At 44.5% G+C, this 23,427-nt stretch overlaps 1 protein-coding gene across 2 annotated transcripts in view; it reads left to right on the top strand.

Moving 5' to 3' along the window:
* TPCN1 (two pore segment channel 1) overlaps window positions 1–11,117 on the top strand; it is an 83,430-nt gene extending 72,313 nt beyond the window's left edge. For both annotated transcript variants that reach the window (XM_088443489.1, XM_088443488.1), the window contains exons 22-28: window positions 1,661–1,776; window positions 5,694–5,740; window positions 6,960–7,028; window positions 7,256–7,340; window positions 7,704–7,831; window positions 7,931–8,011; window positions 10,415–11,117. In XM_088443489.1, coding sequence (XP_088299615.1) covers window positions 1,661–1,776; window positions 5,694–5,740; window positions 6,960–7,028; window positions 7,256–7,340; window positions 7,704–7,831; window positions 7,931–8,011; window positions 10,415–10,513 — 625 coding nt within the window. In that variant the 3' untranslated portion in view covers window positions 10,514–11,117. The remainder of the gene's footprint in view (window positions 1–1,660; window positions 1,777–5,693; window positions 5,741–6,959; window positions 7,029–7,255; window positions 7,341–7,703; window positions 7,832–7,930; window positions 8,012–10,414) is intronic.
* The last annotated feature ends 12,310 nt before the right edge of the window (window positions 11,118–23,427 follow it).

Here is a 23,427-nt window from a genome sequence, read left to right as displayed (position 1 = left end):
GAGGCTTGCTGGTACTTGTGGTTCTACAAATAAAGACAATATGGTAAATTTAATTTTACACTTTCACTTTACACTATCAACCCGGCACCCACCGCCCTAGGGTGCCGGGGATAGCCCCGGGCTATCAGTCTAGGCCTGGGGTGCCCTGGAGAGGGGTACCCCTTTATTGGGGTGGTACCCAAATCCCCAGGGATTCCCGGCCTGGACTGACTAGCAGTCAGGGATAATGCTTTGGCCGGGGAAACCGGTGAAAGGTTTTCCCTGGCTGTGGCATTATCCCCCTGCTAGAAAGAGTTTGGTGCTGGTTCAGGAATTTTCAGGGGACCCCTACTCGTTTTGTCCCCTGATTTTCCAGAACCAGGACCAGCTCAACAAAGCCCTGTGCTGGTTCTTAATATACAGGGGCCCCCTACGCATTTTGGCCCCTGTATTTTTAGAACCAGAACAGGCTTTATAAAGCCCGGGGCTGGTTATGCTTTTGGAGGAGGGGGTGCACGTTTTGTTTTTTTTAACACACACAGAAGCCATCACGGATCTCACTGATCTGTGATGGCTTCTCTAAAACTCGCACCTTTTAATGCTACTCGCATTAAAAGGTGTCAGTTTACATAGTCCTAAACTCGCCTGCACTCGCAAATGCAGTAGCCTCGAGCTGAAAAGTTCGCAGGCTATTGAATTTGCGAGTTTCAGTACAAACTGGCACTTTTTAAAAGTGCGAGAAAGTGCGAGTTTGTACTGTTACTAAAACTGACTACCTATTACATTTGGCCCATAATGATTGATCAAAAAGTACATAATTTTCTTTGCAAACTCCACAAGTTTCTCTGTCTGTACCTGGCCAGCTACTGAATACATCACCCTGGTAATGAATGAAGTTATTACAGGAGGTGATTTCCCTAAATTCTGTCTCCTAACTTTCTGACACAATGATATTCTTACAAAGTAACCAAATCACTTGGATGTTGGGATTGGTAGTCCTCTATATTAGTATATGCTTTGGTGCTTTACTAATGCTTATGTTTATTTAGTTATGTATATATTAAAGCTGCATAGCTCCACTGTTCTCATCAAACACACAGATGCACTATTTTACACACTCCATATTTAAAAGGTGATGTAGTCGGCATCTCGGCGTGCGGGGTACCGACGGTCTAAATATCGGTACCGTAATCCTGACGGCAGTGTCCCGACCACCGGCATCCCAAAGGTAAGTATTGGCAGTTAGGGGGGGTTAGGGTGCAGGGTTAGGGTTAGGCACTAAGGGGAGGGTTAGGGTCGGGCACCGGGGAGGGAGGTTTAGGGTGCGAAGAGGGGAAGGTTTGGTTTAGGCCCCAGGGAGGGAGGTTTAGGGTGCAGGGAGGGGATATTAGGCTTAGGCACTAGGTGGGAGGTTAGGTTTAGACACCGAGGAGGGAGGGTTAGTGCAGGGGTTAGGGTTAGTGCTAGCATACTTACCTATGGGTGTTGGGATTCTGACTGTTGGGATGCCGCTGTCGGTATTCTGACCAGCGGCAATCCATACCCAACCCTTTTAAAAGTAAATAACATGGTCAGATCTAGTATTAGGTATAGCAGAGAGCTTTGTAGGTTTTGCTTAGCCAGAGATGATTTTGTGATTGTTTTTGTGGCCATGCAGTATTAACAGTCTATTTTCCCATAGTACTAGCACAGTGGCAGAGTCTTATCGCTTGCTGAACCATACTGTGGGCAACCAAACCCAAATTGAACAGGGTTATTACTACCTAAACAACTTTGACAACATCCTCATTAGCTTTGGTAAGAATTGTAAAATGCATTGTTCTGTGATCTTGCTATAAAACATAAGATCTTATGTGTCCATTGAACTTTTATATCTATCTAACAATGGTCTCTACAGGTTGAGTCTCCCAGACCCAAAAATTCTGAAATACGGAATATTCCGAAATACGAAATTTTTTAAATCGTGACTGAGATAGTGAAATCTTTGCTATTTGATGGCTCAATGTACACAAACTTTGTTTAAGGCACAACATTAATAAAAATAATGTATAAAATTACCTTCAGGCTGTGTGTATAAAGTGTATATGAAACATATATGAATTTCATGTATGTACACAAACTTTGTTTAAGCCACATTAGTGAAATTATTGTATAAAATTACCTTCAGGCTGTGTGTATAAGGTGTATATAAAACATAAACGCATTCTGTGCTTAGATTTGGATTCCATTCACCAAGATATTTCATTATGGTATGCACATATTCCAAAATATGGAATATTCTACTGTTCTGAAAGACTTATTTGAAGATCAATCTGGTTTATATGAAGTAATATTGGAAAACTGTCATTTCCTTCTTCTAGTGGTTGGCAACTAATTGATAGTGTTTTCTCAAGTGGCAAACAAAAGTTCAATCTACCCCAATAAGAAGCAGTGGTTTGAAACTGGGAACTGGCAATGGAGGTTTGGGGGCAGATTGGTATGATAATATGCTCTATCTCTGTTCATCCTGGGGGGACCAGTTTTTTTATTGTATATACCACTGGCTCCCTAACGGAGTGCCGCAGAGCACTTGCAGGGGTACCACAAGTTGGTGGTCCAGGACCAAGTCAAATTATTTATGATCAATGTGATAGGCAAAACCAGTGCTGGTGGCTGCCAATCATAGAATATGTGGACAAACAGAAGCATAACCCTGTCAATCACTATATAACTGACCCTATAGATGACCTATAAGCATAATATACTTTAATATTCAATTCTGAATTTCTCAATAAGAAACTTTTGGCCTATGGGCGCCATGAAAAAAATGCTGATACTTCAGGTTACCATGATTCAAGAACGTTTTGGAACTACTGCTCTATACTGAACACAAGAGAGCAAGTCGCAGTATAAAATATAGTGAGTTCCCCATTCAAACCTTAAAAATAGATCTCCAGCCAAAACAGTTTTATTTGTAGTAATTTTTTATTAATGTTCTATGGTAGTTTAGACAACTGAAGTATTTGCTCATTCACCACTTGGAGGCGGGGTAATTCAACACTAAAGGGCTTTATTGCAAGTTTCCAGTGGCAGAAGATCTGAATCAGATCGCCCATTGTAGTTTCTGCCAGTTTACGCCTCTTCTCGCAACAACTCTTAGACCTACCATGGCTACCCCTGCTAAGCAGTAGTCACAGGAGGCTCTACAGTAAAACAATGACAAAGAAGTTTAGCAAGACTTTATAGCCGTAATCTTATCGGGCAACTGCTTCACCATTATTTCCTTGGAAGTCCATGCCAATGGTCAGCTTTACAATCACACGCAGGTCCCATGGCTTAGGTATTAGTCTAGATGCTGTGAACAAGAGTAAGATGATTTCTTTAGGTTTTGAGGACTCTCGGCTCTCTGGTTTTGATCTGAAACCAATTCTGTCTGAAGAGCTTTTGTACCAACTGTTTTGGAAAGGGTCTTCCTACTTGCGGGTAAACACTGCCATTCAGATTTTAGTTCCAAATTTTTCCATTTCTTGTAGGATCCTTCTTCACTAGCCACAAACCACAAGTAGTATATTCTGGGAGTCTCATGGGAAATTCCTGAAAAAGACCCTAAATTCCAAGCTATCTTCTCAATGAACTTTTAGCGTCCCGAAAACATAGTAGGAAGTCATCTTCTGCACTAGATTACTTTCCATTTATTATTCCCTCCTTGAACATCTAGTCTCCCCTGAAGGCCCAGGAGAGGAACTCCATCAACAGGATCCCATTAATGTTTCTTAGAAATAATGAAATTATTGCTCCATTCTAAATACTCAGTACTCTCTCAGCTGCTTTATATCATGTCCGACTGTCTGTTTTGACCGACCTTTTTCCTAGTACATTTATAGTGTGTCTCATAGAGGGCAATTGCTATACAGCTGTTAATGACTGCAAATCACAATACTCTGTTAGGAGCTGCCGCAGAGACTCACTGGTCCGGCGGGTCCCGGTCATTGCTAAGCGACCAGAACACTGTGTCACGCCAGCCGCAATGACCGATGATCCTGACAGTTGCTAGGCAACTGTGACTCTCTGCGGCCGCACTGCCTGTTGGTCCTGGCTATTACTAAATCCGGGATGCTTTCTTTGTACCTGCAGCTACTCAGCTGCAGTATAATTCATTGTATGTTGCCTCTCTTAGTGCAGCTTCTCAGCTGCAGTGTAATTAATAGCAAGGGGCCTGTCTCTGTATGTGCAGCTACCCAGCTGCAGTGTAATGAATTGCAAAGGGACCGTCTCTGTTCTGCGGTTCTGATTGGCTCCCTGAATGGTTGAAGCACAGTCAGGCACTTGGTGCATTGCCGGTTACAGCTTCTGTCATGCCAGAAGTCACGTGACCTGCTGCAAGTAATCTTGTCGTTTTCTGCCAGTTTTTGCCAGCCATTCTTGTATTTCTTCTTGTCCCTGCTTGTAGGAATCCCTGCCTGCACTGTCTTTGCCAGCCTTGCATCTACTTGGTAATCTACCCTTTTCTGGACCTGCATGCCCTCCTGCTCCCACCTCAGCCCATTCCTTGTGCTGCCTAGTTTCGACATTGACTCGTTGTGCCTGAGTTAAGTCCTGGCGCATCTTAGTACCGGGTAAACTTACTTCACCCGGGAAAGGCGGCTGTTATAGGTGAACACCTTTATTAGTCTGCAGGAGTTTTGTGGTAAGCTAGACTGCATAACACTATACAACCTTTTGGGGGACACAGGATACATTGGGGTGTAGAGTTTAGGATACTGCGGGAACTTGTGCATTTTAAATGTACAGGAAAAAGCTCAAGCTCCTCCACTTCTATATCCCCATTGGCTGTCCGGGTCATGTCAGCTCACTGCTGTTTTTTTTTTCATCCAGCTCTGTTCACTATGATGTCATTAGTGCAATTCTGTTAGGCTACGGTGTTGTAATTTTTCCAATCATTCACTGCATTTTGTAGTTTGTTAATTTTATGTCTTCATTTGGTGGTTTTTCGCAGGACAGGTTTACAGGCCGTTGATCCTCATTAATTGCTTGTGCTTCCTGTTCGGTTCGTCATCACGTTTCTGCCATGTTCTGCTTTTAGGTCATCCCCAGTCTTTTGTACTCTCATAATAACATTTTAAAATAATAGGATTTTTCACTCGCCATAGAAACCTGTTCTCAGGGTGTACTATGACGGTGCCGTGTAAATTGCTGGTTTCTGACTTGTTCTTTCCTTTTTCTGTATATATTCTTACTGGCCTTGATATTTGATACTAAAAGTCATGTCCTGTAAGCAGAGTTGGCATAAACAAGTCTGAAGAAACGGGCAGCATACCCATGAAACGCGTAACTGATTTATGCAATTATTCTTCTATATGCTGCATGCAAGGCGATGCTTTCCTTTCTATCATTGTGATATTTGAACCTACTGTGATGAACTTTGAAGTAATTTATAATAAGTGATACTTAGTTTTCAATTGGTAGAACCTGTGACAAAGGATCTTTTCTATTCTAAAGTCACCACGAGAGGTTCTTTAACCCTCTTCCACTTTTAAAAGCAGCAACCATTATACTAAGATGGTACCTTCAGTGACAGGGCACAAATCCTTATCTCCATTGTTTCAACATTTTCAGTAATCTGCACAGATATAAGGGGCCTCCTTGAAAATTGTCTAGTAAAATTCCCCTGTTTTTACTTTTCAATTTAGACTGAATATTCAATAAATGGTGCTTGTTTTTGTACTCTTTTGTAGTGACGTTGTTTGAGCTGACAGTGGTGAATAACTGGTACATCATTATGGTAAGTGTCTCATCCTAGATTAGTTTACTCTGTTCTATAGCTTTAGCCTTTCTGTAGGCTTATTCATGTAGGCTTGAAATGGCTATTTTATTTCTTTCAATTTGTTTTATGGCTGTAGCACTACCCTTTACAGTTAGTGTTCATACTGTATCTTGTAGTAGCATTTCAGATGTGGTAGTAACAGATTAAGGGACCTATGTATCAATCTTTTTATCACATAAAATTATGCAGAAACTGCATTTTCTGCATAATTTTATTTATTTTTCATATATACTAAAAGCACAATGCAGGAGATTTCACAGAACTCTCAGTCAAAGTGCTAGTTAGCGCTGCAGATCGCAGTCCCCATTATTAACAATGGGGACTACGATCTGACCCCTATGTACTAAACTCCAAAAAATTTAGCTTTTCAGAGTTCAGCCCCAGTAGTTTACATCATCTTGGTGTAAACTACTGTGGGCTCCGGAAGCTGACACTGTGGGCATGCGCAGTGTCAGCCAGGGCCGGCTCTCGGGGTGTTCAACCAGTTGGGTGTACTCCTCCCAACCATCCATTTCAGTGGGACAGTCCAGTTTTTCGGGCACTGTCCCGCTGTTCCAACTGCGGACCGAAGTGTCCCGTGGGCGTTCGGGAAGTTGGGGACCCAAACCGCTGCAGCTCTGCTTTGCTAAGCAGAGCGCGGCTGTGCCGGTGAAGTTAAATGGATGCGCGCAGTGTCTTTTCAGTGCAGGGAGAGGGCTGGGGCCAGCCCAGCTACTGACGTAGCGCTGGGCTCGCCCCCAGCCTGACGTCAAATGGGAGGCGTGCCATACGGGCACGCCCCCAAGTTACGTCATCTTGGGGGCATGGTCTATGGAAATTAGGCCACTTCCCCTTTTCGGACACGCGGTGATTAAGGGTGCCATCCCGTGTTATCACAGGGTGCTGCTTCTCCTGGAGCCGGACTTTTTGTCAGCTTCCCCCTGGGAAGTATTTCATTTCTGTGAAAGCCCTCCACATTTTGCCGGGGATATAAATTGCAGTGGCAGCAGTTACAGCAGCCACTGTCCCTGCGAGTTCCCCTTGGTACATAGTGGAGATAATTCCATTAAAAATTAACATATCCCCTGCGAGATAGATGCGTAATAATCATGGCAGTACCGCGATTACTAGTACATGGATCCCTAAATCTTTTATGCCATACTATTGTAATTTTAAAATGTAAGATGTGTATTTACAGGAAGGAGTCACATCCCAAACCTCGCACTGGGCACGGCTATACTTCATGGTGTTTTACATTGTCACCATGGTGAGTACATTATGCATGAGATCATTTGTTCCTTTGTACTATTTCTGCTTCTCTGTAAAACTTCTCATCCCCAGCCTGCTGTCATGTATATTTGTTGTACGCTTGAATGCATCTTATTATAAGGTATACAGGGGTTTGCATGTTGATCCTTTAAATGTGTTTTCCCCTTTAAAAATGTTAAATAATAACTAGAAAACATACCAGATCACACCTTGATATATTTACAGGTGGTACTTACCATTATTGTTGCCTGCATCTTGGATGCCTTTGTATTCCGAATGAATTACGGCAGAAAGAACAAAGATGCAGAAAGTAAGTGGTAAAACTGCTTTAGAGGGTTTGTCCCTACAGACACCAAGCAGGCAGACACTATCATAGAGTGTAATAACATCTGAACATCTACTTTATTAGACACAGTCACTGTAAGAGAAATAAGCAGCAGTTTATGTTCCATTGGGGGATCGTTCATTATTAAGTTTAGATATTAAATTTAGAAGCAAAATGCACGGCAGTCGGTTGGTGTATCTTACCGGCAGTTTTGGAGCAGAGCGTAAGTATCACCTGGTGGTATAATGTTGTGAAATAGAGTGACAGTAGAGGCTGTACTGTCATTTCTGTTTATGTTAGAGTATCTTAGTTGTGGGAATTAGTAATGATGTTTTACTTGCTCTGTAGATGAAAAGGGAATCACATTTGAGGAAGAGGTGGACAGAGAAGAGCTGACCCTGATACTCATGCATGCACAAAGCAGTGATGAGAAAAGTCAACTACGGAAATTGCTGTCCCATTTACAATCCAACCAGGTGGGTCACTCAGCTGAAGTCCGTAAGCAGTTTTACAATTTTTTTCTTTTCTTTTCTTTCCATTTATTTTTTCAATCGCCCTCCAATCTTTTGTTTCAGGCAGCATCAGTGCGGTTCATGGGTCGAAGATCTCAAACTAAGAGTGATTTGAGCATGAAGATGTATGAGGAAGAGATTCAGGTGAGAAGGAAATCTCTTTTATGTCTTCGTACTCTAACGAAGGTACAATTGTCATTGTGTGTACAAACCAGGCACACAGTGCTGACTTGCTTGGGGACTTAAACTCCTTCTGCCACTCTTCCAAACCACCAAAAAGCCTGCATGTCATAAATTCACCCCTAAGGTACACCGTCTCATCCTGCCTGAGCTGTGAGATTTGGTGCTGCCCATAAACACGCTTTTCTGTGTCATGTAATGCTCCAGGTGACTAAACCTGTACTCTACAGACACGTTCTTTTCTGCATGAATGGCTCATATCTTGAAAAGAAAATAGTGAGCAGGTTTCTTGTTACGTACCTATATAGGTCACAAAAGGGCAATAGTTCCACTATACATTTAAGATCGCACTAAACAGTCAATAAATGCAGTTACAAATACAAATCGGTGACAGCCCAATACGCAATTTGTATCATTTACATTTTAAATATGAATCTTCGTTCAGTGTATGTTGACATACAAATGAACCATACTCCATTAGGCAGTTGACTCTTCCCCCATCAGGACTGCACATTACCCTTAATCTCAGTAATAAATTCAAATAATAATCTGTAATAAATAATATACCTACAGGCATTTTATTGTAATATAAATAAGTGTTACAAGCTATAAAAGACAAATCTGAAAATCCAATGTGACTTCTTGATGACCAGATTTTCCACCAACTTTTATAACTTAAGTGTATGGGTGGAACAGGCACATAACCGTTCTACAGGGATATTTTCATCGTCCTGTAGAACGTTATTTTTAATATGCCCAGTGATAGAGAATGTCCAGAATAAAAATAGACAACAACTTTGCAGCCTTGTGATGCATAACATGACCTGCCTAAGAACTCCTTCTGGTCCTGTGGAAGGAGGAGAATGATTATGTGGTGCAGACTGCACATCCCTTCTCTGATCACAGATTTGCTGCTTTGTGACCTGTCTGCATTGTGGGGATGAGACACGTGATATGGAAGTCGGCTGCTCTGGGAAAAGAATAATAGTCTTATCCTGTTTTATCACCGGGTGAGTTTTAGCCGCTGTCTTATTAAATCTAGGGCTGCTGCTTAAGCTTAGCGGGACATATAGAAAAAAATCTGAGATGAGGCCAGTAGAGCATAAAGCAGAGAAAACAACCAGCAGGAGTGAGCTGGGCTCCATCAATCTTTCATTCTTCCACCTTTGTAGTCTATGATTTTGCAGCTATCTAGATGGACTACGATTGCTCTATCGGATGTGACGTCCTGTATGGATCTCTCGGACAAGAAGTTAGACAGTCCATTTTTCACCTCTGTTTATGCCACTTAAGTCATTCTTTATTGCTGGTTGGGTGGCCAAAGTGATTTTCACATGGGTGGAATACCTCCTAGATGGATTGCAAAGTGGCACACCTAGGGCAGAGTTGATGCATCTTACCTCTAATGTCTTTCATGCATTGTCCTACACAAATGTTGCAAACCTGGATTTCGCCAGGTTAGGTGTCAGATCCTCAACCATTGCAGTGCTGGCACTCTAAATACTCTTGTTTTGTTTTTTCGGCCAACAATACTTCCTAAAATTTGTTGTCTTCCTTGCCTTTTTCAAGAAAGACTGTTCTTGAAATAAACCCACATTACTTCAGTGGCACCAGCTCCTTTCACTCCTCTGGGGCTAAGCAGGCATGGGACTAATACTCCTATGGTCTCCATGGATCAAAGTCTTGCTTCTGCATCATCAGGGGCTCATAATCATGTATTCCGATAATATTATGAAGGCCTGATCCATTGAGTAAGACCGTTCTCATTTCCAGAGTCACATGGCTGGATTATGAACAAGTCCAAATTATCATTGACCATGGGTAAACATCCAATTACCAACATCAGCACCTGTAAAACTCAGGTCATTATGCAGGGAGAGAAATGCTCTGCAGCTGCCCTACATCTCATTAAATCATTTCTAATGACTTGTTTTCATATACAGTATATCTAAGTTACACCCAACTATGCCCATCAGAGGACTTACATTAATGTTGGCAAATCCATGCACTTCTTGTCTCTCTCTTCTACTAAAGGACCTGTCCAGGTTCTGCTAGCAAGTGAGATATAAGCTGCCCAAATTCCCACTTTCACTTTCTAATCTCTCCATGTATTGTCTCTTATTTCCCAATATACACCCATGTGGCCTTTATACAGCAATCTGTTATCCATTTCATAAACCAGTTCCTCCGATTTATAATAAAACCATTCTGCGTAGGGTAACTGCACACATTGCAAGATTTATGTTAATTAAGGTGATGCAATTTGTTCAGGATACGTGAAAGATTCTAGTTATTGTCAGGCTTCATGTTTGTTTTATGTCAATATTAGGTGATTTCTGATTTTGCTGTATTCCTTTGATTCACCAGGAATGGTACAAGGAGCATGCTCAGACACAGAGGAAGAAGATGGTGGAGTTGCAGCCTGCCCAGGGTGTCCTGCGACCTCGTTCCCGTACTGTTAACTAAAAGTCTTCACATCTCTTACTTGTATGACTATGCAATCACATTAGTATTTAATATATGGACTCTGCTATACGAGCTAGTGACCAGGATATTAAGCCAATGGTGTGTGATGAGTATACGCCTTTAATAGAAGTCTTGCAATCTCTTCTGACCACAGTCTAGTGAAGGACTGTTAGTAAGTCCAATTGAAACATTTCCAGGACACTTTAACATACTTTATTTTATATAATCTATTTTATTGTTTGTTTTTATAAAGTTACATCTTAATATTCAGCATAGCTAATGTGATACAGCAACTACACATGGGAACAACACATTATTACATATAGGTTCCATAATTTCTATTCTGTTTGGTAAGTTTTATATTGCTTCCATAAGACTACTGAGTAAATGGACACTCCCTCCAGTATTCCCTTCCCACTCTGCAGACAATCAGGCCTCGCTCCTGTGGTGGTCACCACGCCAACAATGTTCCTTCAGTAGAACAGAATCACTAGCTAGCTCTATACAGCAGTGAAGAAGAAGCACACATATATAAATATATATACAAAAGCCTATATTTGTAATATTAATTTTCTTTTATAATAAATGTTGCTAGTAGAGGGCATCAGATTTCCAATCTTGTCTTGTACTTTAGTTAATAATTATAATGTATTAATGTATATTAGTGCTGTGATTAATGTGATAGTTTTCAAGACCTCTAAACTCTAACATTGAAATGTTCAAATGTTAACAATGAAGGTAAAACATATTGGGCCTGATTCAGACCCGCTCACAAGGGGGTCGATGGTTGTGCTTTGCGCACGTGCGGCATGCGCAAGCCCCGTAGCGAGTGAGAAATTCGCTCGCTACAAACGGGGTGGCTGTCGATATTGATCGACAGCTCGCCCTGTTCCTGAAGGAACGCCTGCCGTTTGTGGGCGGCCCTACTGACATCACCAGTGATGTCAGTAGTGAGCTTCCTGCAAAGCGCCCGTCCTCATTCAGAGCGAGAGCTCGCTTTTTGCGAGCGGCTCTGAATGAGGTCCATTGTCCAATGTTTAACCTGACATCACACTGCAGCTCGGTTACAGAGTAAAGTATTACCTCCCACACTACTACTTACTTAGAAACTACCTTTCAGTCACAGTGTGCGTGTTTACTTAGTCACTACCTTTCAGTCACAGTGTGTGTTTACTTAGTCACTACCTTTCAGTCACAGCGTGGGTGTTTACTTAGTCACTATCTTTCAGTCACAGTGGGTGTTTACTTAGTCACTACCTTTCAGTCACAGTGTGTGTTTACTTAGTCACTACCTTTCAGTCACAGTGTGTGTTTACTTAGTCACTACCTTTCAGTCACAGCGTGGGTGTTTACTTAGTCACTACCTTTCAGTCACAGTGTGCGTGTTTACTTAGTCACTACCTTTCAGTCACAGTGTGTGTTTACGTAGTTACTACCTTTCAGTCACAGTGTGTGTTTACGTAGTTACTACCTTTCAGTCACAGTGTGCGTGTTTACTTAGTCACTACCTTTCAGTCACAGTGTGTGTTTACGTAGTCACTACCTTTCAGTCACAGTGTGTGTTTACGTAGTTACTACCTTTCAGTCACAGTGTGCGTGTTTACTTAGTCACTACCTTTCAGTCACAGTGTGCGTGTTTACTTAGTCACTACCTTTCATTCACAGTATGTGTTTACTTAGTCACTACCTTTCAGTCACAGTATGTGTTTACTTAGTCACTACCTTTCAGTCACAGTATGTGTTTACTTAGTCACCACCTTTCAGTCACAGTATGTGTGTTGATTATCTCTTTGGTTGATTGCTCAATGACCAGATCTGCAATCTCACCAATTGCATTGTATATGGGCATCACGACTTGGTTTGATTGTGGTCTCCAGAATATGTATCTTTAGGTTACTTTCTTCCCCCACACACATGGAAAAACCAGTCTCTTCAGCAAGTTCCCTGCAGGGACAAACTTCCCTCTCTTTTGCAGATGTCAATCACTTTTGCTGCACATTTATGAATACCCACTTAATCAACTGTATTTGGCATAAGATCCTCAGTCATCCACATAGCGATAAAAATTATTTTCTACTTCATCGAGGCTGGGGGACACTGAACCATGGGGTTGTAGCTGGGACTGCAGGAGCTGGCACTTACCTAAACTTGTAGCTTTAACTCTAAGCTCTTCCCCTCTATAACCCCATGATTTCAGTGTAAATTTAAGTGCCTGAGGAGTTCTGCACGGGTTGGGGTTGCTCTGAAGCCAATTGTAGTTATTTAGTTTATTTATCTTTGTAAAAATGTTTTTTTTATTATTTCTAGCTAGGTTTCTGTGCGTTGCCTATTGCAGCGCACAGTGTGAGTGCAGCGGTGGCAGGGAGCCACAGCTTAGCGTGTGGCAGCCGTGGCGGGGGTGCGCTGATGGAGAGACCGCCTGGGGACACAGCGCACCCTCACCCTTATAGAGGGTGCCGGGCAGCCGCGAAGTCCTGGATGGCGGCAGCTATCTTGTTGGGCTTTGCAGGGATGGCCACTTTGTGAGGTGGGCTGAGCTACAGGCTGCCCACAGTGAGGCATTCCAAGTGCTTTTTACACACGGGGGGAAGTAGCACTTAATGGACAGTAAAAGAGAGCGCAAAGTGCAGGGTGGACGGAGCCTGTCACTGCTGGTCTATCCCCTGCTGGGCGGCTGCTTGGTTTAGCCTCACTAACTGCACAGGAGAACTGTGCTCTCCCATGGCATCTGCCTCTGTAGGCTCAGTGGGAATTCATGCTGGGATTTCTTTCAGCCCCTCTCCTCTGTGGCTACTAGCCTGTCCAGGAAGTCTTAAGTATCCAATATTTTAGTATTTGCTCAGTTTGGTGGGACAGTTCTCAGTGACCTGTTTAGTTTCTTGCCTGCCTGCGTCCACTGTAATCAGTGGGAACGTGTGGAGACAATGGCGGACAAACTGAAGGATGTCAGAGCAAAAAACGCTACCATGGCATTGTGTTTTACGTGTGCCCAGTTTCATGTGAAATTTCCCTGTGGACAGTTGGACTCTGGAGCGCTGTGCGCAGACTGTAAGGCGGGGGCTAGTGGTGAGAAGGCAACGGGAGGCACCACGTCCACCCCGGATGAGTTGGCGTGGGCACAGGCTATGAGTGTAGCTCATGGTGTGTCAGCAGGTGAAACAGACTCTCACACCTGCCGCGCTTGTTTCTTCCATACAGGATGCATGGTCGCCAGCTGCGGCTGGTGTGGTCCCCCTGCTGGGGTACGACCCACCTTGGCTTCGTACCGTGGACCGCATGGTGGCGGGATTCGGGAAACTTTCCTATTATATGGAACGTTTCTTTGAGGATCCTAAGCTGCACGAGGTGCATAAGTGTCTTCCTTCTTCCAGGGGACCGCTAGACATTTTGGAGTCCAAGGAGGAGGAAGGTGAACTACTGGAAGAGGAGGTTCTCCCCAAGGGGGAGAATCCGGAGCCTTCTTTAGGTCATGGGGTGGAAGACCTCATTATTGTGGTGCGGCAGTCTCTGGCCAGCCAGGACTTGGAGGCCCAAGCACAAGCGTTGGGAAAGTTCAAGCGTAGGTGCAAGAGGATTGTTACTTTCCCTGCTTCCTCAGATCTCGTGGTAGAGGCATGGAAGGCCCCAGATAAGAAGTTCTGTGTTCCCCGCAAGTTTGCATCCCTTTACCCACTTCCGCCAGCCCATGTCACCAAGTGGGAGCAACCCCCCCCAAGGTGGATGCGGCAGTGGCACGTTTGGCTAATTACACTGCGCTTTCGGTACAGGGTTCGGCATCCTTCAAGGATCCGCTGTATAAGAAGTTGGAAGGTTGCCTGAAGTCTATTTTTATTGGCTCGGGGATCATTATTCGCCCTTTGCTGGCCTCGGCATGGGTTGCTTGGGACATGGAGTCATGTGTCGACAAACTTGTTGCCAGACTTCAGGGTGACTTTGTCCAGAGATGCTTTAATGGACTTGGCAGAACAGCTTCGCGGGGTGGCTGAATGTATGTGTGAAGACGGCGCTCTGCTGGCCTCCATGGTTTTGGCTACAGCCGTCTCGGCTCAGAGGGCGCTCTGGCTTTGTGCCTGGGATACTGACGCTGAATCCTTCCAATAGTTCTTTGGAATCTCTCCCCTTTGGCGGGGGCGTTCTGTTTGGCACTGAGATGGACACCATTATTGCTGAGGCTACCGGGGTGAAAAGTACTTTTCTGTCCGTGGTGGCCCAAAAATAGCGGGGACCATGGTTTTGTGCTTTTCGCTCCTCCTTTCAAGGGGGAGCTTTTACTAGAGGTCAGTCTGCCTGAGGTCATTTTTTTTTCCCAGCAGGGGTTCTGTTCCTCGGGGCAGGTTTTCTGGTACCTACAGATGCTCGGGAGCCAAGGCTTCTTAGAAGCCTAGTGCCTGACTGGGTCTGTGCCCACCCAGTCTGGTCAAGGGAAGGCGGACGCCTGCTCCAGCTCAGGGACCGGTGGGTGGCGTCGTCGGCCAGGGCATTATTTCCCAAGGATATGTCATCAACCTCAGGGGTCCGCTGCCGCATTTTTTTCCCCAGGACATGGAAAAGAGAGTGGCTTGGACCAGGCTATCAGTTATCTGCTTTCGGAAGTAGTAATTGTTGCGGTTCCAGCGTCGGAACGGAAACGGGGATTTTACCCTGACCTCTTCCTTGTTCGGAAACCCAACGGCACCGATCGCCCAATCTTTAATCTACGGGCCTTGAACACCAGACTGTGGGTGGACTGTTTCTGCATGGAATCTCTCCAATCAGTGATCCAGGGAATGTCTGCCAACAAATTTTTGGCCTCGCTCGATGTCAGGGACTCCATGTTTCTATTTGGGTGGATCATCGCTCTTTCCTTTGGTTCACATTCGGCCCGGCGCACTATCAGTTCCAGCCCCTGCCATTCTGTTTGGCAACAGCCTCGCGTGTTTTCACAAAGATCATGGCGGGTATGGCGAGCCTGCTGCACAAGGACGGGATAACAGTCGTTCCCTATTTGGATGATCTGCTAGTGAAAGCAGATTTAGCTTCCCAGTTGCAGGTCCATCTGGACAACACGATGCAGGTGCTTCAGGATCACGGCTGGATCCTGAACTTCGAGAAGTCTCACCTGACGCCTTGCCATTGCCTGATGTTCCTGGGAGTGATCTTCGACACCTCACTCCAGCGAGTCTTCCCGCCCAAATCCAAAACCCGGGCTCTCCAGGATTTGGTCACTACTATACTGTCTGTACCTCGCCCGTCCCTCTGGCTGTGCATGAAGCTGCTGGGTACAATGGTCTCCACTTGCGGGACTTCCGGTGGAAAATTCTCCGAAATTGGTCAGGATGCACGGAGGACCTCTCATCTCAGCTTCTGGTTCTATCGGATAGCACTCTGCATCCCTACCTTGGTGACTGGTTTCCGATCACCTGCTCCGCGGTCGTTCCTTGGTCTCTCCAAGATGGGTCATTGTGACCACAGTTGCAAGTCTTCTCTGTTGGAGTGCTGTGACATCGAGTCTTCGTCTTCATAGTCTTTGGTCATTATCGGAGACTGCCCCTACCAATCAATGTGCTGGAGCTCCATGCCAACTATCTGGCTCTGTTGGCAGCCCAGTCCGTCCTAGCCGTTTGGCCGGTGGGGATCCAGTCGGACAATGCCACGGCTGTGGCGTATGTGAACCATCAGGGTGGCACCAATAACGAAGCAGCAATGGCAGAGGCAGCCCGCATTCTAACATGAGCAGAGGCCTTTGTGCCAACACTTTTGGTGTTATTCATTAAGGGTGTGGAAAATTGGGAGGCGGACTTCCTCAGCAGGACCACCTTCCTGCCATGGGAGTGGTCTCTCCATCCGGAGGTTTTCCATCAGTTGGTACGGAAGTGGGGTCTTCCGGAGGTGGACCTGATGGCATTTCAGAACAACTACAAAGTTTCCCGATTTTGTGCGAGGTCCAGGCACCCACTGGCCTTTGCAGTGGATTCCAGGACCATTCCATGGTGTTTTCGTCTGGCATAACTTTTTCCTCCAATTCCCATGTTACCTCGGGTGCTTCGGCGGATCAAGGAGCAACAGGTTCCAGTGATTCTCGTGGCTCCGAACTGGCCACGCAGTTCGTGGTACGCTTCCCTTCTCAAGCTGGCCGTAGGTCCAGGTTGGCGCCTTCCGCAGCACCCAGATCTGCTCCTGCAGGGTCCGTTTTGGCACCTTCCTCGATTTGGCTTTTGAAACCGAGCTTTTAAAGGCTAAGGGGTTTTCCCCCTCCGTGGTCCATACTATGTTGCGGGCTTGGAAACTGATTTCGTCGTGCAACTATCAAAGGGTCTGGAAGATCTACATCTTGTGGTATGAACGGCGCGAAGTTCACATATCACGGTTTCGCCTTCCGAGGTTTTTAGCTTTCCTTCACGGAGGTCTGGCGCCCAGCTTGCGGGTTCGCTCATTGAAAGTACACATTTTGGCTCTGTCAAATTATTTTCAGCGGCGTCTGGCGCTCCTGCCAGAGGTTCGGACCTTTTTGTAGGGAGTGTTGTGGGTTCAACCTCTGTTTCAGCCGCCAGTAGCTTCGTGGGATTTGACCTTGATCTCCGCTTTTAAGCAGGCTCCTTTTGAGCCTTTGGATTCTGTGGACCATAGATTTGTCACATGGAAATTGATTTTCCTCATGGCCATTGCCTCATCTCAGTGGTCTCGAAGTTGGGGGCCTTGTCTTGCAAACCGCCGTTCCTCATATTCCATGACGATCTGGCTGTTCTCCGGTTTCAACAGAAGGTTGTTTCGGCTTTCCACTTAAACCAGGAAATTGTCTTTCCTGTGTTTTCCCCATCGGAGGCTTCCCGGGACCGGGACGATCTGGCTCTGTTTTACGTCATCCGGGCCCTGCGGATATACTTGGACAGAACTTCTGCCCTCCGTCGTACGAACTCCCTACTGGTTCTCTACGACGCTTAGAAACGTTGCTGGCTGGCTACGAAGCAGACCATTGCACGTTGGATCCGCTCTTTCATCTTTCAGGCCTATTCAGATGTGGGGCGACTGGCACCTGCAGAGGGTGTCGACTCATTCTACTCGGGCGGTGGCAACCTCCTGGGTGGCAAGCCACAGGGGCCTCAGCTGAACAGGTCTGTGGCGCAGCTACCTGGTCCTCTGTCCAAACGTTCCCTCGGTTTTACAGGTTTCATGTTTTTGCCTGTGACGACGCCCACTTTGGTTGTGCAGTTCTCCGGTCAGGCAGCCTGAGCATTTCCTCCCCTAGGGGCAGCTTTTGAACATCCCATGGTCCAGTGTCCCCCAGCCTTGATGAAGGGGATTTTTGGTTACTTATCCTTGAATCCCTTTCTCTGAATCAGGCTGGGGACACTGTGTTCCCTCCCTCACGCTCAATCGTGTTGCGTTGTATTTTTGACCAAGTTGGTCCCTGCGGTTCCGTGAATTTTTTTTTAGTTATAACCGTTTCAGTGGGTTACTGCTTCTCCTTACCAGGCACTCTTGAAGTTGTACTGAAGTCATGGGGTTGCAGAGGGGAGGAGCTTAGGGTTAAAGCTACAAGTTTAGTTTAAGTACCAGCTCCTGCAGTCCCATCTATAACCCCATGGTCCAGTGTCCCCCAGCCTGATTCAGAGAAAAGGATTCAATGGTAAGTAACCAAGATTCTCCTTATATCATAACTTAGTTATTTATTTTACTTTCATTCTTCTTCCTCTTACAGTCCTCTCCTGCCACACTCACATTCTTTTGTTCAGCCACCATTGTTACCACTGCCATTCTGGAAAATTAAAACGATACATTTGGTTGTGTGAAAAGTCCTAGTGTTCTGGGTTACAAGGTTGAGCAGTTTGGGAATTCATAATATACAATGTAGGGCTGCAATAATTTTCTCTGACATACTCTGTTTTTCACCCTATATTTTTCAGATTGCTAAGCTTGTAAGTAGCAGTAGTCCCATCCCTATATAAGTACTACAAGAAGTGTGGAGCCTGCCATGGTGAGGGTAGTTGATTTAAGTTTCACTCCTGCATAAATAAGTGCTTCTACAAAGTGGTTCTTGACAGTATTATTAATAAATGCTAATTCACATTTTCCATTTAAAAATGAAATACAAGCCCCCCAACACTTGTTTACTGCTTTAGAAATCCAATGGAATCATCTTTTATAATTAGTCCAAATAGGCAGCTGCTGAATGTAGCTGCCACGATCTATCAGCTGGACGGTCAACCTGCAAACAGGCCATCAGAAACAACTAGCTAATGATCCTGGTGTACCATTCTCATCAATTCATCAGTTTATCTCTAGGAAGGATTTTGAATCCTAGTCTGCGATTCTGTTAAACACAATGGCCATGATATGCTTTTCTGAAAAGTAACACAGCTATGTTTTCATCATACAGAGGAGCAGGAAAGGTAGTGATGTTGAGGGCAAGTATATGTGCAGCCGAATATCGTGGCGATGTACGGCCTAAATTGCATCATCTCCTTGCTGTATTAGGTTATTGACAGCAATTTTTGGTGTTTCCTCTAGTACAGAATAATCCAATCTGCACACATACCACCCTCCTCCCTACTGGAACTAACACTGACTAATTATAAAGCTATTGGTCACTTACAGCTAATACTGAACTCACTAGGCATCCTTTGCGTGTGATATCTACATATGAATTTGTGTGATAGCACCAGTTTGTATGAAATCCAAAGTGGTCAGTAAATGACAGCCAGTGTCTTCCCCTGTCATAAGTATGAGTCTGCCACGTGCATTGAACTAATTCATGAGGCCTTTATGTCAGACGCAGAAAGAGGCTGGTAAACATATGTTTGCATGTGAGTAGTTGGCAGTGGCCTTGGCTTAGTCAAGTGTGTTGTCTGAGATCAGGTCAGTGTTATAGATTCTGCAGCAGGGTCGGCGCTAAGTTTCTTGGTATCCAAAGCCGTCCTGTTCTTCACTACACTCCCACTGCCCTCCCCCCCCCTTCCCTGGAGTCAGCCAGGTAGCGGTTCTTCTACTCTTGTGAGACTCCACTGACATAACGTGCCACGAGCCAGCCCTGTTCTGCAGGTATTATCTTGTCTATTGAATAGGTTGCTACATAGTAACCTACAAGAGGAAGAAGATCTATTCAGTAAAAGGCTTATGCTGGGTACATATGTAGCGATACAGTGCTTGTTCTATTGTTGAGCAAAATATCGCGAGTGCATTGGCGGGTGTGTACACTCATTAAGTCTGAACAACATGGATCACTGACATATCACCTCGACCCTGCATCACAGCTTATACCAATATATCTGAAAGATATGACTGTGTAATGACGCTGACATCTCAAATTTGCTAATATAGTTGTTATCTCAGCATAGACATATCGAGCGGCCAATTGGTAAGTGTGTATACTTACCAATCAGCTGCTAGGACGACGTACCAGTCTGCTGTTGATCCGTCGTCCTAGTGTGCACCCACCTGAAGATGTTATGGGTATATTGGCTTTTAGCCAGTTTATATATTGCCTTATTCATGCTCTAGAGCTAACTTAAGCAGACAACCACAATATATTACATGCTGTAGGTTGAAACCAGTGGAAACAGCCTAAGAGGATTCTATGGCAAACTTTTATGATCTGTAGTTTTCCTCAGCAAATTAGAAGCGTCATGCTTGCATGTTGGCCTTCATCTCCTTTTATGTGTGCATGAGTGGAGTAGTAGTGTAGACATATAATAATCCAGTTTAGCTACGACAGTCTAACTACTTCAACAGATTTGTGGTTGCACTGGCTAAGTACAGGTTCATTCTATAATATGAAAAAGAGAGGAATAATGGATTTACAGATTAATTTGACAGGATGCACCATGATCAAGTCCAACATTACTTCACTGGAATTGTTTAAACTACCAGCTTTGATCAAGCATGTCTTGAAAATATATGAATGGAGAGGTCCTTGCATCAATTGCATTATCACAGATACAACAGTGAATCCTCTGGGAGATCCCTCCGCCGACTGAAATGCGGTAAGTCCCCATAGACTACAGCGGCTAACACTATCTTCAGATGGCGTTAGCTGCTGGGGCCAATATCGGGAATGCTTCGCATTCCCGATATTGATACATTTGGCAGCATCGCATCTACCTTAGAAACCTATGGGGGAGGCGGCTGCAGGCGGCAATGGAGGGATCGCAGCAGGTATCCGAGATACCTGCTTCGGTCCCTCTTTCATCCATCCGGGGGATACTTAATATTTGAGGTAAACCCCTGAAAACAGGTGTTTTCGGGGAATTTACCTCAAATTAGCTTTGATAAATGGGCCCCACAATCACTGTCTAACTAGAAATTGTAGACCCATTGAACCATATCCTCTAATTTAATGTTTTTATCAGTGATTCCCATTAGGGAATTTGGCCACAGGACCCCTAGTATTAGAGTGCCTTTAATGAAGGGAAAGATCAAGGCAAGAAGCACACTACATGTACAATAAATTAGCAGGTGTCTGGGTGACATGCTCACCAAAGAAGTGAGAGACAATGGGGGTATATTTACTAAAGTGCAGGTTTTTAGAAGTGATGTTGCCCATAGCAACCAGATTCTAGATATTATCTTCTAGAAGTTGCTAGATAATTGATATCTAGAATCTCTTTGGTTGCTATAGGCAACATATCTACTTCTAAAAACCCGCACTTTAGTATATCTACCCCAAAGCCAGCATCAGCTCCAAGAATGTTATCATATTAGTCAATACAGGGCCTGGAAACTTTGACCACAAATGGTAAATCAGTTCCTGGGATAGTTGGTCCAATCTCTGAAGAAGATAAGATATGGAGTCTTGTTGACTCCATATCTACACAATTTGTTGGAAGATGTCGTGTTTGAGGGACCACCTACCAGTGTGCATAGCATGTCTGATGAAGCAGTTGGCCTCTCTGTTTTTCACCTCTTGTATAATCATGGCTGATATCATCAGAACATCTTGTTGTGCCCAGCACATGATCCTGCTCTCATTCATAGCAAGGGAACTTTTTGTGCATGGCTAGTGGTTGATGTACGCCACCATGTGGTACTTTCTCACAATAGAATATACACCTGAACTAGTATGTTTAGTGAAGCTCCTTTGTTCCAAGAAATTGATCAGGAGCTCTTTTCCACTGGGGACCACAGACCCTGAAACTGGCAATGAAAGTTGACCCTAAAGGTTGGCATCGAATGTAACATTTAACCAATTACATTTGGCAATAGGTTTAACCCTACTGAGGTTGTCATCCTTCAGCTTCCAGAGGAGTGATCGCTGTGTTCTTGGAGAATGTTTGATGTATTGTCTGGCTATTTGATGATGGGACCTTTTCGAGATTAGCTCAATTTGAATAGCCATGGAAAGGAATAGTGCAAACTTTATGGCTTTGACTGTTGTCACCATTTTACCACTAACTTTCAAACAGAAAAGATTATTAGTCAGAGAACCATAATTACCTTAATACTGCTCTGTTTAATATGTCTATTTGTCTCCTGGAAGAATCACCCTCTACTGCTGCGTGTCAATAATGAAACCTAGAAAAACATGAAGAAAAGTCTGAGATTGTTCATGAAGGGATAATCCGTATATTATTGGACCTTAGAATAGTGACCATGACAATCATATTTGTGAATACACATGACACTAAAGTCAGAGCCTGAAACTTGAAATGTTGGGACCAAAATGCAAATCTGAAAAACCATTGTGGATTTCTTTTTTTTTTTTTTAAATTGGAACATGAAAGTAAGCATCCTTGGATACCAAGAGTTTGCCCTGTTCCATGCTGTTGCTGAAGGATTTCCATGATTCTATCTTCAACCTGTCCACCCAACCATAACTTTTAAGTGTATTGAGGATCAAAATGGATTTGAACCATGAAACAAGTTTGCATAGTCACATGGCCCTTTCTGTTCCACTGGTTTCGGAATTATTGCACCAGCTGTAACATATGTCCCTCTATCAAGACAGACACTTTACTTGGTACAAGGAAGGCTGGTAGTGAAAAATGCTGGGGAGATGAATATCCATAACACACCCCTCACCTAGGAGTCTGAAGTGGAATTTAATAACTGATTCCAATAGCGTAGCAAACTGGCTCTCACTATTGTCACTACCTAGTGGACAGAGGGCCTGATTCAGACCAGGTCGCAAGCGCTGTGCGCTCGCAACCGGGTCGATGGTGGGCCAGTGCGCATGCGTGAGACCCGGATAGCGACGGGCACTCCGTCGCTCCGGGTCTCGCAACAAAGGGGACGAGCTGTCGATGTTGAGTGACAGCCCGCCCCCTTTGGTGGGCGGACTGGGAGAGTGGCTGCCCAAATGGAGGCGTTCCCATGTGAACGCCTCCGTTTGGGGCGGCCCCACTGACATCACGAGTGATGTCAGTGGCAGAGATTTCGGCTCTGTTAGAGCTGAAATCTCTCTGGGGCTTGCGGCAACGAGACCCTACCACAAGGGTCTCGTCGCAAGCCTTTGTCCTCAAAATTCTACACACAATACTCCATAATGACTACATGTAAAAAGTTTTTTCGAGATTTTTGCAAATTTAATTTAAAAAAAAAAAAAGCACTAAGAAATCACATGTACATAAGTATTTACGCCCTTTGGCATGAAGCTCAAAATTGAGCTCAGGTGCATCCTTTTTCCACTGATCATCCTTGAGATGTTCCTACAGCTTAATTGGAGTCCACCTGTGGTAAATTCAGTTGATTGGACATGATTTTGAAAGGCATACACTTGTCTATATTAGGTCCCACACTTGACAGTGCATGTCAGAGCACAAACCAAGAATGAAGTCCAAGGAATTGTCTCTAGCTCTCCGAGACAGGATATGTCTCGAGGCACAAATCTGGGAAAGAGTACAGAAAAATATCTGCTGCTTTGAAGGTCGCAATGAGCACAGTGGCCTCCATCATCCGTAAATGGAAGAATTTGGAACCACCAGGACTCTTCCTATAGTTGG

Source organism: Taudactylus pleione, unplaced genomic scaffold (genome assembly GCF_031769625.1).
Source record: "Taudactylus pleione unplaced genomic scaffold, aTauple2 ptg000330l, whole genome shotgun sequence".
NCBI lineage: Eukaryota > Metazoa > Chordata > Amphibia > Anura > Myobatrachidae > Taudactylus > Taudactylus pleione.
Note: the sequence above shows the minus strand (reverse complement) of the source record. Positions and strands in the feature narration are given on the sequence as shown.